Source organism: Arachis duranensis, chromosome 2, assembly GCF_000817695.3.
Source record: "Arachis duranensis cultivar V14167 chromosome 2, aradu.V14167.gnm2.J7QH, whole genome shotgun sequence".
Taxonomy (NCBI): Eukaryota; Viridiplantae; Streptophyta; class Magnoliopsida; order Fabales; family Fabaceae; genus Arachis; species Arachis duranensis.
The window spans coordinates 49301105-49319020 of record NC_029773.3 but is presented as its reverse complement, the minus strand read 5'-3'; the positions used below and the strand labels follow the sequence as shown (position 1 = coordinate 49319020).

The window sequence follows — 17916 nt, the reverse complement described above, 5'->3', positions numbered from 1 at the left end:
ATTAGACAAAACCGACCCGAAACTGTGAATAACACAAGTTTGTTGTTGTAGTGTCCCCATGAATTAACTATATATGTTGCTTCTATAATTCCTTAATGACCTTCATATGCTTAATATAAATTTAAACACTAGGTTGTTGTTGTACTGTCCTTGTAAATGCACTATATCGGATGCTTCTATAACTACTTAATGAGATTCCTATGCATTAGATAAATTGACCACATCTTTAATTTTTTTTGCAAGAGGCGACTGACGGTTTTGGTTGACTACATGGTTGAGTTGCATGTTCAAATGGCTGCGTGAATCAAGTAATTATAATATTGCAGTCTTTGCTTTCTTGAACTATCTTCACATATACTTTTCTTACAGTCATTGTTAATTAATTTTTAATATCAGGTCATAATAGTCAACAACGTTACGGATGCCAGATGACTACATTTTGGAAATATTCAAGCTCTCAATCCGAGGAAGCAAAACCCTGCCTATCAAAGTCATGCTGTAGTCAAATAGCTGATAACATAGAAAGATTCACTATTGTTCAACTTAAAGGAAATGTCCACAGGGTTTCAAACATTTATTATTCCTAATGTTAAATTCTGTCAGTATGTAAGACTCTAACAACTTCAAAATTTTATTGAACCTAATAATCGAAACTATGATATGCGCGAATATAAATGTGTTTGTGTTTACGATTTTCTGCTTCATATATAATAGATTTATGACACATATATATTTGAAACTGCTTTCATACACAAGGTGCCATTTCCCCTTAAAAAAATTTCCAATGAATATAGGAAATCTATAATAACAAAATAGATTCACAACCTCAACGTAACAAAAGAGATTTACAACCATCGATGAACAATTCAACCTTGGAGACTACAACCCATTCAATCTAATAATTTGGTTGGTAAATCAAATGCACTAAGAAGGGGAAAAAATCCATTAACACAGCTCTAATTTATCAACTATATTGCATAACCACAATGGTAGGAAGTCCTTACCCAAAAGTCAACCACAATTAACTGCAACGAGAATACAGCAATGTAAGCAAATCACATACATATTATTGAACATAATTATCATCCTAATGGACATATTCACAGTTAATGTAAATAACTACAAATTAAAACTCCTCAATACCAAGCAATGACAAATACATTGCGGTCAGTAAATCAGGATAGATCATGCTTTTAGAACCAATTATATTTGCATTGCACTAAATTCAGAAGACTAATTCCTTCAAATGGTCAAAATGTCCTATGCATCAACGCGAACAATGCCATGTATGATCCTTGTTTGTTGCCACAAGGCAGTGACGATGGTAACGGATCTCAGACATCGATCTGCACATGTGGTGTGTCACATTTCTCCTCAATGACATCATTAACACATTCATAGTTCGTGAATGAATGTTTCTTGTCCTGCTGTGACTCCTTCACCTACTTATGACATCATAATCCCCAATCAGAAACCATAATCATGCATAAAACCATAATGGTCATTCATCACAAAGTGGTTAAGAGGAGTTTTACGCATCACACCTGAGTTAACGAGTAGAGATTTTTATTGAAAAAACCATTCGTTGACGCGATGTCAATGGATTCACTGCTTTCATGGAGGCTCCGCTGTTTTATAAATTTTTTTAAACAAGAAGAACGAGATCTTTATTAATTTACTCAGTTCATGACACAGAAATTAGAGGTTTAGATTCAAAAAAATTACCTCATCAAAATTGTTGTCTTTACCCTTTCGGTTCTTCATACCCGTCGTTGTAAACTTCCTTGTTCCACCCTTTTTAAAAGGCTGCGCAAACAGAGGAACATTCACATAGTTTAATGGTTTTTAAAGGAAGACACACCGAAAAAGATATTCACAGTAGGAGCCTAGTTAGAATAAACAAATCGTACCTTGGTCTTAGGTCCTGAGTGGTGTTCGGACTTAACTGAGATCGACCTCGAAGAATTAGCAAACCTTTTTGGACTAAAACCTGAGTCCTTGGCTGATGCATTGTCGTCTGATCGATCACGAGGGTTACCTTCCACACTATGCTACATCAGATCTGGAAAAGCGTTTGTAGTAATGACCGTACTTGTGGCAATTAGAGCATGCTCTCTTCTTCCTCCAAGAAGACCTCTTGGAAGGGGCTCCTTTGCTTTTGACAACAAAGGGATCGTTGATGCCTTTCACGTTAACATTAGGAGTTGACTTGCCTTGTTTGCGTGACTGCAGGCGGATAACTAAATTGATAAGTTCAGACTAGACTTTATCAAAGTCTGCAACATCCTTACAAGCAATATCACACAGCTTGTTGCAATTCGATGCCAATGCACCAACTCGAAACTTTAAGACCCTTTCGATGTCATCATTCACAGGCATTTCTGTGCTAATAAATTTATACTTTGCATTCTCTGTCCACCTTTTGTAGATCAACGAATCTGGAAACTCAAGTATGTTTTTGAACTTCATGGCACAGAAGACATGACTACACAGAATACCACGTGATTCAAACAGCTTGCACGAGCACGAGAACAGATTCTTACCTCTATCGACTTCCACCCGTAGATCTTTGGCCGGGTCTCCGAGAGCAGTCACACTGAACTTGACCTTGTCCAAGGTTGTGCTTAGTACCTTGATATTCAAAGCCCCTACCCTCTGAATCTCATTACGAATTTCCTTGAAAATGTTTTGTGTGAAATAACATGATGCAGATCTTTCATATACCTCCAACGAGGTAATCATCACTGGCTCTGAGAACTGAGACTTAAAGTCAGTTATTAATTCATTGTTTCTATACTCCTTTAAGGCACTATCCAGGTTATGCATGAAATCAATGAGGGTGTTCTTGCGATTAACATAAAATCTGATGAGAGAATTTATACATTCGCACTGTGATGTCGTCCTTATGTAACCGAAAAACTTATCCCGGAGGAAACAATGGGACCACATCGCACGAGTTTCGTACGTCTTTTCCATCCAGGTACTCCCAACAAGGTTGTGCTTATCCAAAATGGCTGCCCATCTCCGATCAAAGTCTCTCTGGTCGTTGTTGTCGTATATAAGACACTTAAAATCGCACAGGAAATTAGGATTCTTTATATTTTCACATGCATTTCTCTGCATATGCCATCCGCATAACCGATGGGCCGCATCAGGAAGAACATTCTTGATTGCATCTCGCATGGCAAGGTCTCCATCAGTTATTACTGCTTTAGGACTTTTTCCACCCATCGCTTCAACAAAAGTTTCCAACAACCACTTATACGTCTCTGTGGTTTCGTCGGATAGTAGGCCGGAGCCAAAGATAACAGTCTGCCCGTGATGATTGCATCCGGAGAAAATGACCAAAGGCTTGTTGTATTTATTCTTCTTGTAGGTTGAATCAAAGGCAACAATATTTCCAAAGCAGTGATAGTCGATAATTGACTGCCCATCTGCCCAAAAAATATGCTCGAGCCTTTCGTCACTAGTGAACGTATACTTTCCAAAGAACAGCGGATCATTGTTTGACTTGCCAATCAGATAGTTTATTACCACATTGGCATCCCCGTTTTTAACTTTCAACCGACGATAACGATCAATGTGGTTGTACAAATCTTTGCGTGTGAAGCCAGCATGACGATATCCACCCTTCTGAAACGCAATATACCCCATAATATGGCAGGTCTTGAAACCAAAATTATGAAGATTTTTCACTTGGACTTTATCAGTGACAGTGAGACGACGATTGGTCGGAACCAGATGCGCAAATTGGGGTGGTGTCAGATCGTGGTTGTGAGATTCCACAAAACATAATACCTTCCATATACCGCAGCCATAGTCAAGCTTTACCCTAAGCCAAGCTGGACACTTGGTTCGTGTTAGTGACCTTGCCTCCCTTGATCTATCATCCAGATCAAGATACCTCACATTCCTCCACCCCTCTTTGTTGCAATCAAGTTGCCTGCTAATGATTCTACCTTGATTATCCCTAACCACGTCGTCCTTCCTCATTACAAATCCATGCCAACAAGAATAAGCGTTATAAAATTCGCAAGCCTCATCTTCTATCCTAAACTCCAGGTTCCAAATATCCTCCACCATTAAATCTGCTATTCTTTTTACACCACAGACTTCTTCACTCTTGCTAGTAGAATCCAGCGAATCCACATAGTCGTCTTCAGCATCATCTTCTGCATTTGGTTGATAATCGAAATCATCACCCAAATCATTATCAGAATCAATCTTCACATCATCCTTGTTTATGGACATAATTTAACCCCTGCCATAATTTTACCCAAAAATGTCAATAAATAGATCCAACAGCAGCAACTACGGGAAGCTAAACTAAGCTGCATGTAAAATTAAATCAACCAAAACCAATTAAACTAACCCAATTGTTTTCGACCCCAGTATAAGATTTTAATTTCAATTCCCCAAACCTAGCCACAACATAGAACTGGATAATGTTACTTAATTTTCAAATTCCAGAATAGCAACCCAACACCCTAAACAGAGAACTGTTTAAAAGGCATAGACTATCATCCAAATTAAACTAATCTGGATTAACAAAAAAACTTAATCGGACATACCTTGATGACAACCAAAGTTTGAGCTTGAACGGATAAAAAATGCACTCTTGGAGGGAGGTGACCTTGCCGAATCGGACGCACCTAATTCGAAGCCAACCGAAAAATGAATGTTGGTAAACCAGCTTCAAGCAGCCACAGTTTTGGATCAAGCAGAAGTTCAGCTACAAATTTCTCTACCGGAACCACATCAGTTTAGCGTTCACCGTCTCCTCAGTTGACGTCGACGCCAATCCGACAGAACCAAAGCACCAGTTCCGGAACCTGTTACTCGAATGAGATCATTCTTACTAAATGGACATTGGGTATAGAACGAAGGCAAAAAATCAAACGGGATTGGGTAGTGGGTTCTAGGATAACAACTTTCAGGGTTGGGTAGTGGGTATAGAACGAAGGAGAAAAAAACCATGGGTAGTGGGTTCTATGCGTTTTCCAAGTTCTGAAACATGCATGTTGAATTTCAGGAAGAGATAGAGGGTATTTTTTAAAATGAAAAACAAGTTAGAGATTACAAATTATAATTGCAAAGTTTCCCAATACACTATACAGTATATGTATACAATAATTAATGTAGTATTTGTTATGGTATATGTTCATTAAAGGTTTTTGCTATAACCAATGAATGCATTAATGAAACTTAGAAAATTTTTTTGATCAATGGCTAAGATGATAACACATATGCAAGGGTAACTTACCCACAAAATTAGCATAGGTTTGGAAGCTCTCCAAAATTGAGAAGAAAACTTTGGATTGAGGTTGACTAACTAATACCTATTAGACACTTGACATTTGGCAAGAGAATTACTAAAGAAAGATAGTTAATCACCACAAAAAGTGAGTTAAGTTACGAAAATTCAATGGAATGTTACTGTGAAAGTATATATTGGATTTGGACACCAAAAAATTAGGCATGTGTTATGGAATCTGGACTTCGGTTAAAAAAAAAGGATAAAACAACATCAATAAGCTAAAAATATCGTAGAGTGCATGAATTTTGATGGTGATTTATTTTTTTTTGTTACCCCAATACTAAATAAGTAACATCAATAAAAAAAATAAGTTTACAATTCTTGAATGGGAAGGGAAAAAAAACTAAACAAATAAATTTATTCGAATAAATAGTAAAAATTTTAAAAAATATTGTTAAATAGATGTTTGAGATGAAATTTTTTTAAAATAAAATGGTTTATATTGAGACACAAACTTTGAATAACTTTCTATTAATTATATATCAATTTGGGATTTAGATTTTAGGTTTTACTTGTATAATTTTTTTTATTGTCATTTAAAAATTTAGAATTTAAAATTTAAAATTTAGAATTTTAATTTTTTTCTTTTTTTATAGAATTTTTGGAAGAGATTTTTTAAAAAAAAAATTTATATATATAGAATATTTGCATAAAAAAATTACACAAATGTCCCCAAAAATTTTTCACTACATACAAAATTCCGTGTTATATGTTTGTTGATGATAGCCAATGGAATCTAACAATTTAGTATAGAAGAAAGGCAACACTAAATCATGGAATGTTACCATTATCTCGATGCATATTTTTAAATATTGTAAATAATTGGTTTCGGAAAAAACCGTCCGATATGAGCAAACTTAATCATAGTGATAAAATTGAGTAGAATTTAATTGATTTAAGATGATTTGTAAAATTTAAATAGTCTGAGTCAAAAATCAAACTCAATTAAATGAGATATTTTTTTGTTACAATTGATAGATTCGTCCTTGACATAGCATACCCCAATTATTCAGATTTAGTTCTAATTTTGATTAAAAATATTTTTTTGGTAGTGTCAATTGAAAGTTTTTTTTTTAATTTATAAAAATTGAGTTGTTGAAAATTAAATAATATAACATAAATTGACAATAAAATTATCTTAAATTTATTTGCTTAAAATTTTTTTAAAAAAATAATTTTTTGTCTAACATTTTTTATTATCAAATAATTTAAATAATTTGCTTTAGTTTGTAGCCCCTTGATAAAGTTAGAGAAATAAAATGATTCAGACTCGAGGTAATTAAAATGATATCCAAATTTTTCAATGCAAAAATTAAAATTGCAAAGTATAACGAGGGGTTAAGTACGATTTTGGTCTTTAAGATATAGTCTAAAAATGTTTTTCGTCTCTAACTTTTTTTTGCAGATAAAATTATCCCTAAAGTTTAAAATCAAGTTTTAAAAACATCTTTTTTACTTTGGACCAAATTACCCATAATAAAAAAATTATAAAATAAAAAAAATAAGAGAAGAGAGTGTTTCTGTTCCTGCGAAGGAAAAAGAGAAGAAGAAGAAAAAGGGGGAAGGAAAGAAGAAATTGTCCATAATCTACCTCTGTCTCTGTTTCTACCGCCAAAAATTTAAAACTAAATTAAACCTTAGGGATGATTTTAAAACCAAATTGAACTTTAGGAATGATTTTGTATGCAAAAAAAAGATTGAGGACAAATATTGTCCAATTTTTTGTTTATTTTAAAAATTAAGAAAATCATAAATAGGATAATAAATAATTTTGTTTATTCTAAAAATTGTAAAGTATAATTTTATTTGCTCTTTTTGTTTTTTCAATTTTTAGAATAAACAAAACAATTATACAAGTAAAACCTAAAACCCTAAACTCCAATATTGATATACGATTGATAAAAATTTATTTAAAGTTTGTATTTCAATATAAATCACTTCATTTAAAAAATTTCATATCAAACATCTATTTAACCATTTTTTGTTTGCTATTTTCTCGAATAAATTTGTTCTTCAGTTTTCTTTTCTTCTTTCCGCTCATGAATTGTAAGCTTGCTTTCTTTTTTTTCACCGACTAATATTACTTATTTAGTATTTGGTGTAACATCCTACCATACAAAACTTTATGCTTAAGTTCATAAATCAAAGGTGGTGGAGAATTACGACCTCTAAACGTAAAAATGCGTACTTAAGCCTATATGAAAAGAAATTTAACTAGGAGCCCTGAAGAAAAAGTTAAGCAAAACAGAACTCGAAAGATGTGAAGAACGGATTTTTTGCTAGTAAAGAATTTTATAAAAATAGTCGCGTTGTAAGTATAGCTTCTAAACCAATAGAAAATCCTTTCGTACAAACGTTTGGTTGTCACAAGTAACAAACCCAATAAAATTTATAAACCGAAGTATTCAAATCTCGGGTTGTCTTCTCAAGGAATTGCAGGGAAGTATGATTTATTATTGGTTATAGAAAATAGTATTTTTGGGTTTTGAAAGGGTTTTGAACAGGAGAAATATAATGCAGGAAATTAATAAATTAATAACTAATAAACTCTTGGCAAGGTATGAAAACTGGAAGTCCTAACCTAGTTATCCTTATCAATGGTGATGAGAATTATATTTTTGCTACCACTAAGTCAACCTCTAACTGTGAAGGTAAGTTAAGTGGACAAATCAATTTAACACCTAAAGTCCTAGTCAACTCCTGAGGAAAGACTAGAGTTATGGGGGTCTAAATTAATCAGCAAAGATAGTAATTATCAATCACGATGAGTTTGACAACTCAAGAGTTACTAATTAATCAACCAAAGCCAAAACGGAAAAATCTAAATTATTTATATAATAAATAGAAGAAAGCAATCATGAGTCTGAAATGCCTCAAATTATATTAAATTAAGAAAATCATAACATGAATGGTCCATAAACAAGTAAAAGAATAAATAAAAAGAACATTGAACCTGTGATGAAGAAGATAAAAAATATTCCTAAGTCCTTTAAGAGGAGTCCTAATCCTAATCCTAAGAGAGAGGAGAGAGCCTCTCTCTTTCTAAAAACTACATCTAAATCCTAAAACTATGTATGAATGTATGTTGTATGAAGTATATGATGAATGAATGGATTCTCCCACTTTATAGCCTCTAATCTGTGCTTTCTGAGCCGAAAATTGGGTCAGAAACAGCCCAGAAATCGCTGATTGCGAAATTTGGTATGTACATGTCGCGGAAAAGTGACGCGGAGGCGTTGTCCACGCGTTTGCATGGATTGCAATTCGCAGATGCGACGCAGGTGCGTCATCCACGCGTTCGCATAGCCTAACTTCGGTGCAGCTATAGCAAATTATATATCGTTGCGAAGTCCCGGATGTTAGCTTTCCAACTCCATTAAAACCGCGTCATTTGGACCTCTGTAGCTCAAGTTATGGTCGATTTAGTACCAAGAGGTCATGCTGGACAACTTTAGCAGTTCCTTCAGTTCCTTGTATTCCATCCAGTTTTACATGCTTCCTTTCCATCCTCTGAGCCATTCCTGCCTTGTAATCTCTAAAATCACTTAACACACATATCAAGGCATCGAATGGTAATAAAAGAGGATTAAACATAGCAAAATTAAGACCAAAGAAGCATGTTTTCAATCATAGTACAGAATCAGGAAGGAAAATGTAAAACATGCAAATCATATGAATAAGTGGGTAAAGATAAAAACCACTCAATTGAGCATAAGATAAACCATAAAATAGTGGTTTATCAAGATGCATCACATTCAAAATAGTTAAGCGTAGAAGGGAATAGATAACAGCGCATGGAAAAGATAATATACATGTGAATATAGAGTTCCAAAGAAACATATAGCTATCTCCAGACTCAACCTGCAAAGCAAAGGCCGGTTTGGCTTGGGTCCAATATGGGCCAAATTCTTTGAAATTAGTGTCAAAATTCTTGTTTTAATTAGCTCTATCTTATTAAACTATAAAATTAATATTTTAAATTTCTTTTATTAAAAATTAATTTATTAATTAATTATTCACTAATTTTACAGGGTTTATAAATTAGGTATAGGTTAGTAGAGTTGTTGAATGTTAGTGGATAATTAGTGTAGTTAGTAGAATTGTTAATAATATTGTTGAAAATATTTATATAAATAGTTTCCTTTTATCAATGAATGTGGCAACAAAGAAACATTTCCTTATTCTTTTCTTGTATTTCTATCATATTCCTTCACCATTTATTCAAAAGATAAAATAATCTTCTACAATTTAAGTAATTAGGTCAAACAGTTCCTAAAATATTAATAGATTATCGTTTATAAGAAGTTTAGACCAATTACTTAAATAATTTGAAATTAATTAAACTAATCTTGAATAGTTAAAAATTGAATAAAGTTTTTTTAATTATAAAATACTACTTTATTTTTCAAACAAATCATTAGAGAACAAAAAATATATTTACTGTAAAAAACACTTGAATACGATACTACGGTCGCTTTTGGTATATATAAATATGTATAACTTTGTTGTATGCGAATATATAAGTATACACGTGTTTGTTTAGTATTGATGTTTGTCCATTTCCTTAACACGCCCCACATCAGGCTTATACCTATTATTAGAAGGGTCGCGTTAGTGTATAGATCAAAGTTGATACAGATATACAGATTTGTTTTCACTTAGTTTCACATGTCGACACGTATTGGTCCCTTGTTGCAGCTTGCAGTTGGCGCAGTGGAGGTGGCGTGAGCCCACTGCGCGAAGCCCCAATTTCGCCGTGGTAGGTGAGGAGTGGGGGACTAGCGACTCGTCATCCTGGTAAGTAAGGAGCTGCGTGGACCCTGTCTTCATTCATCTTCCATAATTGGAATTTAATAATGGAAAATGGTATAGGATTAACCAGAACGTGAATGGTGTCATGTTCTTTGTTCTGTGAGTGTATAAGTAAGAAAATATAGTAGATATAAAATTAGTTAAGAGAAGTAATATTTTGATGCTGGAGTAATTAATTTTGGAATCCAATTGTAAGAGTAATTAATTTTTTGGAAAAAAATATGTTGCAGGAGGCAAAGAAAACAAGGAACAAGTACTATAATTAGAAGCTAAACAACTATAGAGTATTTAGTTTGGTGTTATGCATGATGATTCTTGGTTTTAAAAATAGTTAGACTAATATTAACAGAAAATATTGTCCCTACTAACATTTTTCACTTTTAAGGTTACCATTCCTATTAAAATTCACTATATAGCTCATACTAAATACTGATGCTTTTGCATTTCTACAATGATATGATTATACGAAGAAGTGATTTTTCATTCCATCAATTTAACTAGATTGTTATCCATTTAGTCACTCTCTTAACTTCCTCATCCAGTATTACATAGAGGTGTATGTATGAAATTGTCCCATGTGAGGAAAATAAATGAAACAGCTAGCTGCCTTGGAAAACATACAAGTGTCCCTACTTATCAATATTGAATTGAATTTCCAATTCTTCACCTTACATTGTATTTCTCCACTGCTGTGTAGTTTTCATTTAGTTTAGTTCAGTCAAAGACGTTACTTATTACTCTGGGAATTGACCGGATGGTAGGTAGGATAAAGAAGGTTAGATTTTTTGTTTCATGCCATGTATGGGATTCACAATGAAGCTTGTATAGGAGGTATAGTAAGATATTCAACAGTAGAAGTGATATTGTAATACATGTTATTGGTTAAAGTATCTTAATTCCTGTGATAATGAGGTGGAGATGGTTTTTCGCCCTTTCGTTAATAGGTGTGACGAGAACCGCTTTGTGCCGAAGATAGGCTTTAGCTTGTTAAGTGTTTTTGTTGATGTTATTAGTTAAGAATAGTTACAATTGATGAGCTTTGATGAGGGTGGTAACACCTCCATGAACCATGTTTTGCATTGAACCCAGAAATAGCTGAATTAAGTTTACTCAGTTAAGAAAGATAGTTGATGGTAGCTAATTTGCTGATGGTTTAGTTATGCCCTTAAATTTTTTTTCTTTTGTTGTGAATGTGTGGTTGGATTCACCAGTTACTAACGTTGTATTCAATTATAATGAGTTGCTTTTCATCAATTTGAAATAGTTCTTGTTCAATTCTATCTTAAAGTAGATTCAATGTAGTGGTTGTATGCCTTATTTGTGGAAGTGAATATTTCCTCCGTTGTATATTTGTGGTTCTAGTTTTTAGTGTATATCTGCTGCGATCATGAGTTGCATTTCTTTAATTTGTATAGATTCAGGGTAGAACGTTACACAGCGTTGGCCGATGGAGTTCAACCGTATCTTCGATAGTGAGGGTCAAGACTCGGATGGGGACAGTTCAGATGATTGTTCCGGACATTATCGTGGTACTGACGAAGAATACGATGAAAAGGAGGGCTTTGAGGCCCGAGGTGGTCCCAAAGCAAGGGAAAAAGGTGTTGGTGATGGTGTCAATTGTAGAGGGTCTGGCGGTGCAAATGAGGAGGCAAGCAGTGTGCCAAGCCAGCAAGTCTTCACAGATGACTTCCTGGGCAGAGAGCTTGCAACCGAGGAGGATGCTTATGCTACATACAAAGAGTTTGCCAGATTAAGGGTTTTGGAGTTCAGAAGGGAGATGTAGCTCGGGTTAATGGGGTTTTGGTCAGAAGAGACTTTTTTTGCCATCGACAAGGGACAAGACATCCCAAGCACTACGACCGTCCTGAGCGAGTAAGAGAGGAGGGGCTCGAGAGCCGGACGGATTGTAAGGCAAAATTGAAGATTTACTACTATTTTTTTGACTTAAACCGATCGGTTCGGTTTGGTTCATAGTTGGCTCCTTGAAAACCGAACCGAGCCTAACATTATCGGAAGTGTGTTTCAAATTGTGTTAGTTTTCTTTTTTTGTTAGCCATTTTAAACTATATTCCTTCATATGTTTTACTGTTGGGTCAAGTTGAAATTGTCCTGAATTTGGACGCCATATACTATTGTTATTTTAAGTCACTTAAGGTTTTAAACTTTATTTTACGGTGACTTAACTTATGATTATTAGGGTTTAAAAACCCGAAGTAACCGACCGAATCGATCCGCTGTCGGTTTTCTTCGGTTCATTGTCCATAACGCAACAACCCAACCAGTTGCCATCACTTCAGGACCGTATAGGCCGGTTCAGTTGTTTTACGGTCCAAAACAATAACAAACCAACCAAATTACACCCCTACAACTAATATCCTTCTTCTTCAATGAGCAAATCTCAGATCAAGTTATAGTCACCAATAACCCCCAAATTCATTAATTTTGGAGTTTTCTCCCGAACGGTTTGGTTGAACAGATTTTTACCGATTCTAAGAAGTTTTCACATGCTTTGACCGACTTTGACTGGTTCTAATTGACTTTGACCGGTTCTGTTCCTTTAGCTGTTCCAAGATTGCACCAGACTAGTTGCGAGTCTGGTCCACCAGTTTTTGCAGTCGAACAGGCTGGTCCGGACCGATTCTTACAACTATGTCGATTCATTTAACCTTTCTTGCCTTCCACCAAAAGCCACATCATCTCTTTTCTCCCGGCACTCCTACTCTTCGGTCAAATCATCTAACAACGAAGAAAGAAGGAAACGGAAGGTGCAGAAGCTACGGTGGGTTCTAGAACAAAAGGCGTGTTCCCGCATCCATGCAACAAGAAAGGGCTAATACCAAGAGCCTAGTCACACTAAGGTCAGAGCACATCAAAAACTATTTTCCCTCATTTGTACTGCAACAAGGATCCAAGAAGAAATCTACCAAGTCTCAGGCACAAAACAAGCAATGAGGGAGAAATCAAAGTCAAATCCGGACAGTAGAAGATCCACGGTCCAAAACCAAACTTCGAGCCAAACCAAAACTCTATGTGCTAGATTCAAGAAACTTGAAAAAAAAGGATGAGAACGTATGGGTAACATGCATGCAATAGATTCGGATCTCTCTCTCCTCACTGACGAAGCCGCTGCAGCTCTAATGCAAGACAACAAGACAGTATGGGTTTTGAACTTACTTCAACCTTGGAAACTCCACTCTTTTATAATAACAGTGAATGGCCAACGGTTGAATGCAAGAGAGTAAGAACAAAACACAGGATTCACATCTCATTGCTGCCTCAGTTGTTTGAGTTCTTCTCCTTGATGGTTCTCATTTTTTATTTCTTTTTCTCATTTTGGTTTGTCTGAGTCTCATCAAAATTCTCCAAACATGGTGAGGTTAGTCGAAAACTACCAATGAGAGGTAAAGGACAGTGACTTACACTTGGAGAAAATGCCGTAAGATGTTCCTGATTTTCTTTATACATCTTTCTGTTTTGTTTCATAATCCTATGGAGATTCCCTTGCAAGTTGGATTATCACTTGGCTGTTGAAAGCTATGATGAGTCCTAGTCAAATTCAAATTTGGTCAGGATCTGGATTAGTCCCAGATAGGATTTGGTAGATCCTATTGAAAACATTGGTGTATGTAATTCTGCAAAAAGTTAGTCAAATTTCATCAGCATTGTGACGGATACTGGATATACGCTACATTGCATTTAGTAGCTAAACCAATATACATCTAGGTGTTACTTATACTGCTCTATTCCATTTCTGTTTCTGTTGCTCAGAAGACAAAAATAAAGTGTCCCTAAACCCAACACGAGACAAAATTAACAAAAATCTCCTAACTTCCTTTGAAAAGGCAACAAGTAAGATTTAGAAGAAAGGGAGGCTAACTGCTAACATACAACCCCCTCTTCTCTTAAGCACTGATAGCCATCAAAGTTTAATTTTAATACATTGACAGTGTCAAATATTTTGTATAGTGGTTTAATTGCATTCTTACATTTACATGACTATTCATACTATTAACGTAAAATGTAATTATTTCTCTTGACATGTCGCTATATAATTGGATGCATATGAAAAACAATTAATTGTAAAATACTATTTTATTCTTTTAGAATTAAACAAAAGATTATTTCACTATTGTTAATATTAAATTTGAATTCATAATTACTGACATAATCTTTGAACTTCAGTAATAATTTAATATTTTTTAAATTAATGCTTAACGGAATATGTTAGTGCTTTAGGAATAAACTAAAACCTATATCAATTTTTTAAAATTCAATCTTCGAATATTATTTTTTTATTTTGAAAAATAATTATCAAGGTGTTTTCATATTTTTAAAAAGTAAAATTTAATATTTTCGTAGGCATGTTTTTGAAAAATGTTTCAGGTGGCATTTTCATATTGCCTGTTTTCTGTATTAATTTTTTAACTAATCCTTTTCTAATTTCATTTAAATTTTATACAAAAGAAAAAAAAATTTACAGTTTCAACTTGTATTTGCAATTAATTGTATTCAAAATAAGAGAACCACCTCAACTATTTTCAACATGCTGTTTCATCTTTATTTTTTTCCTAGTTTACTAGACTAGCTTTACATGCATATTGTTTTTGGCACCCTCATATTTCCCCTGAAAGAGAACTTTTTTTCGATTTGAATAATGTTACAACTCTTACTCCCTAAACCTATTAACAGCCCATTGCCCATACATTTTGGTCCACACTGTTCTCTCCAAAACATATTAACTTGCCGTTACGGGGCCCACCTCCGAAGTCCATTACGGGCTTCCCTCACTCTGGCTAGCTGGCGCGGCTCTTATACCATCCAGCCTCGACAAAGAGTCTGACACCACTATCAAGCTGCTCTCTATCAAAGATCATCATGCCACTTGTCACCACAACTTTCTCCAAAAGGGAATCTGTATACACTAATATCTGTAAGCTATAATACCCCTTATTGGAATGAAGTAAATTAAACAAAAAATTTTCCAAGGCTAACGGTTATTGTCCTTCAAAGCTCAGCACTATAACTCGAGTATGCTTATCTGCTGCGTTAGCGAGGATGTTTGATATATCATGAATAAATTAATTATAATTAAGATAGTTATTTAGAAATTAATTGTTGAATTAATCTTTTAACTCAACTGTAGGGTTGCTAGTACATCTCCAACTTAAATCCAAAATTTCTATTAAATATATAAAGTTTCGTCTATAGAAACTAATATAAAAGTAAAAAGTTAATTGTCTTTTGAATTTGGAAAAATTATTAGATATAAAATAAATTTTATATATTTATTTTTTTATGTTAATTTATGGACGACAAAATTGACCCAAACATATTTAAAATAAGAGTTATATAAAACTAATTTGATTTTAAATAAATGGGTTTCAACTAAGAATTGCATATGAAAATTGTTTCAGCTTATATTAGTTCCAACCCAAACTAACTGAAAATGAAAATAGCTTACAAACGAAGAGGTTAAAGAGTTTCGTGTGGTTATCTTTAATTCTTTATATAAAGTTGATAATTAAAAATTATTAAATTTAATAGTTCTAACAGTTTTAAACTTCCAACTTTGCATGAAAATAACTGTCCATAAATTTCTACTTTATAAAAAATGAGAAACACAACGCTTCTCTAGTAAAAGAACCCCGACGAAGAGTAAATGTTCATTAAAGGGCAATGGAGGAAAAAACTTGAACACTGAAGATGAGACTCTTGGCACAATAATGTTAATAGGACAAACATCAAAGTTTACAAGACCTTGCTTCAAGAGGTAACCAAATACGTTACCATAGTTACTTATAATTTTACATTGGTTTAAATAATGAGATAATAAAAACTCATGAGCTCAATTTCATACCTGTTGTTCGATCTTGTGTGAACTTTTGTTTTATAAGGTTTTTGTTTGCACTATTTTGTCAAACATAAAATATTTGATATTATTATCGAGCGTAAAAAGTCTATCATTTCTACATTAGTCCCTAAATTATTTTAAATAATTATAAATTGGCCTTTCTTACAAAAGATTGAATGACCAAGGGGGCATATCAGTAGGTTTGAATTTCAATTTTGCAACTCCAGTTTTGTGCAACATATTAGATACTCTAGTTATCTACCGAAATAAAAATACACTGTAGTACTATACTACAATATAATTCCAGTTGCACTTTTCAATAAACCATAATTACCTTAAGAAACCATTCGTATAACGTTCAGTTTTACTTAACCCTTTTTGGAAATTGAATATAAACGGGATGAAAAACATAGCTTAAAAGTCAAATTTAAGAATTAGTAATTGCATAGTAACACTACTAAAGATTTCCCAAACTTGTTTGAGGCAAGCCTTGTGCATGACACAGCAATCAAATGTCACCGCTTGCAGAGATTCATAAATTACAGAAGAAAATTGTAATTAAATCGGAATTTTATTGCAAGTATGATAGGATAAGACTATCAAGACTTGGAGGAATGAGTGAGTCTCACCATGTTTTATGATCCAACCACCTCCATGAGTTCAGCAAAATTCTAATTGTACTTTTTCTCTCTGTGTGGCATTGCTTAATTCAATATAAACCAGCTGGAACACTCATTTTGGCAAGAAACAAGTTGTCACCTGCTTTTGATTCTAGCAAAAGTAATTAGAACATAAAAGGGATTTTCACTAACATCTTAACAGGCAACTCATTGCAATTTTCAGAAATATTATGCAATAAACAAATATTTACCGTATGAGAATGAGTTCTAATAAAGGCAATGCTCCCCATACAAACATAATAAGAAATTTCAAGCAACATTGATTGGCATTTGTATCTCTTGAAATTGAGAAAGCTGAGAATCAATTTCAAGTTCATGTATAATGGCTGAATGAGTTCTACACGTTTACAAAATATATGGCATTTTTCAAGCAGTGTCAATATCGGGAAGAATATAAGTTGCTATATCTTATCCTTTGTACAGTTTAAATCAAATTGCAGCCTTATGTAGGACTCTAAGCTTAAATTTTCTTTTCCTGTTATTCTCTTCTTCAATGCTTTGCAGACATTGCAATCTTGGTTTCCTTTGCCAAACATCACCTCAGAATCAAAAAAAATTTAAGAAAAAAAACGCCTTTGTCAAATGAGCTGTTTACACTTTACAGCACTCAAAAGTAACCATTTTGATTTTGATCATCCTATTTCATCAGAACATTCAAGCACGTTAAGCCAACTAACCTACCATCACTTTCTCATCCAAAAATCCCAATCCTACTCTGTCATAATTTTGTTCTATCTACCATGAGTTTAGTAATTAAAAACAATGCAATAATTCAGTCATCCTATTTCTACTTAAATGTGAGATACCGTGTATTTTTGCTAAGCAAGAACAATGTCATTATGACAATTCATTTATCCAACAAAATAAACCCACTTCCACATAAATATTTCCCCCAGTGGTAAAAAATAAGAAGCGACTCACTGACTTGGCAATTTGGAACAGAAACAGCAAACATGGGCACAAGTCAGAAAAGAGGATAACTATTATTATTATTATCAATGCAAGTTATGATTTCCACCAATGAAAACCACTATCACCAACAACAACAATACTGTGAACAAGAGGGATTACGATACAACATTTTTACATGATCATTTCAAGTTAAACAAGAGATAGACACAACCAAGTTTCCAAATTACACCTTAGAAGCTCCACCTATTTAAAGTACATTATCTATCTCCCTTCGTTAGCATAAATGTTCATGGCTAATCTTAAAACAAACATGAAAGGGTATCAATCCAAACAACACTTATCAG

The 17916-nt window shown here is 33.8% G+C and overlaps 1 protein-coding gene across 1 annotated transcript; it reads right to left on the bottom strand.

Annotated features, from left to right (window-relative positions):
• Positions 1-1334: 1334 nt before the first annotated feature.
• Positions 1335-4251, bottom strand: LOC107474437 (protein FAR1-RELATED SEQUENCE 5-like). The gene is made up of 4 exons (XM_016094057.1): positions 2266-4251; positions 1911-2051; positions 1726-1806; positions 1335-1442 (listed from the first exon to the last, which is right to left on the bottom strand). The coding sequence occupies exons 1-4, from the start codon at positions 4249-4251 to the stop codon at positions 1335-1337; spliced, it is 2316 nt and encodes a 771-aa protein (XP_015949543.1).
• Between the last annotated feature and the right edge of the window lie 13665 nt (positions 4252-17916).

Bases quoted from the DNA above. Each gene is read 5' to 3' on its own strand.
- LOC107474437 (XM_016094057.1), bottom strand. From the start codon at position 4,251: ATGTCCATAAACAAGGATGATGTGAAGATTGATTCTGATAATGATTTG. The intron at 2,052-2,265 runs GTCTAGTCTGAA...GATCTGATGTAG, and splicing joins ATGTTGCAGACTTTGATAAA to CATAGTGTGGAAGGTAACCC. The intron at 1,443-1,725 runs GTAATTTTTTTG...TGTCATAAGTAG, and splicing joins AAGACAACAATTTTGATGAG to GTGAAGGAGTCACAGCAGGA.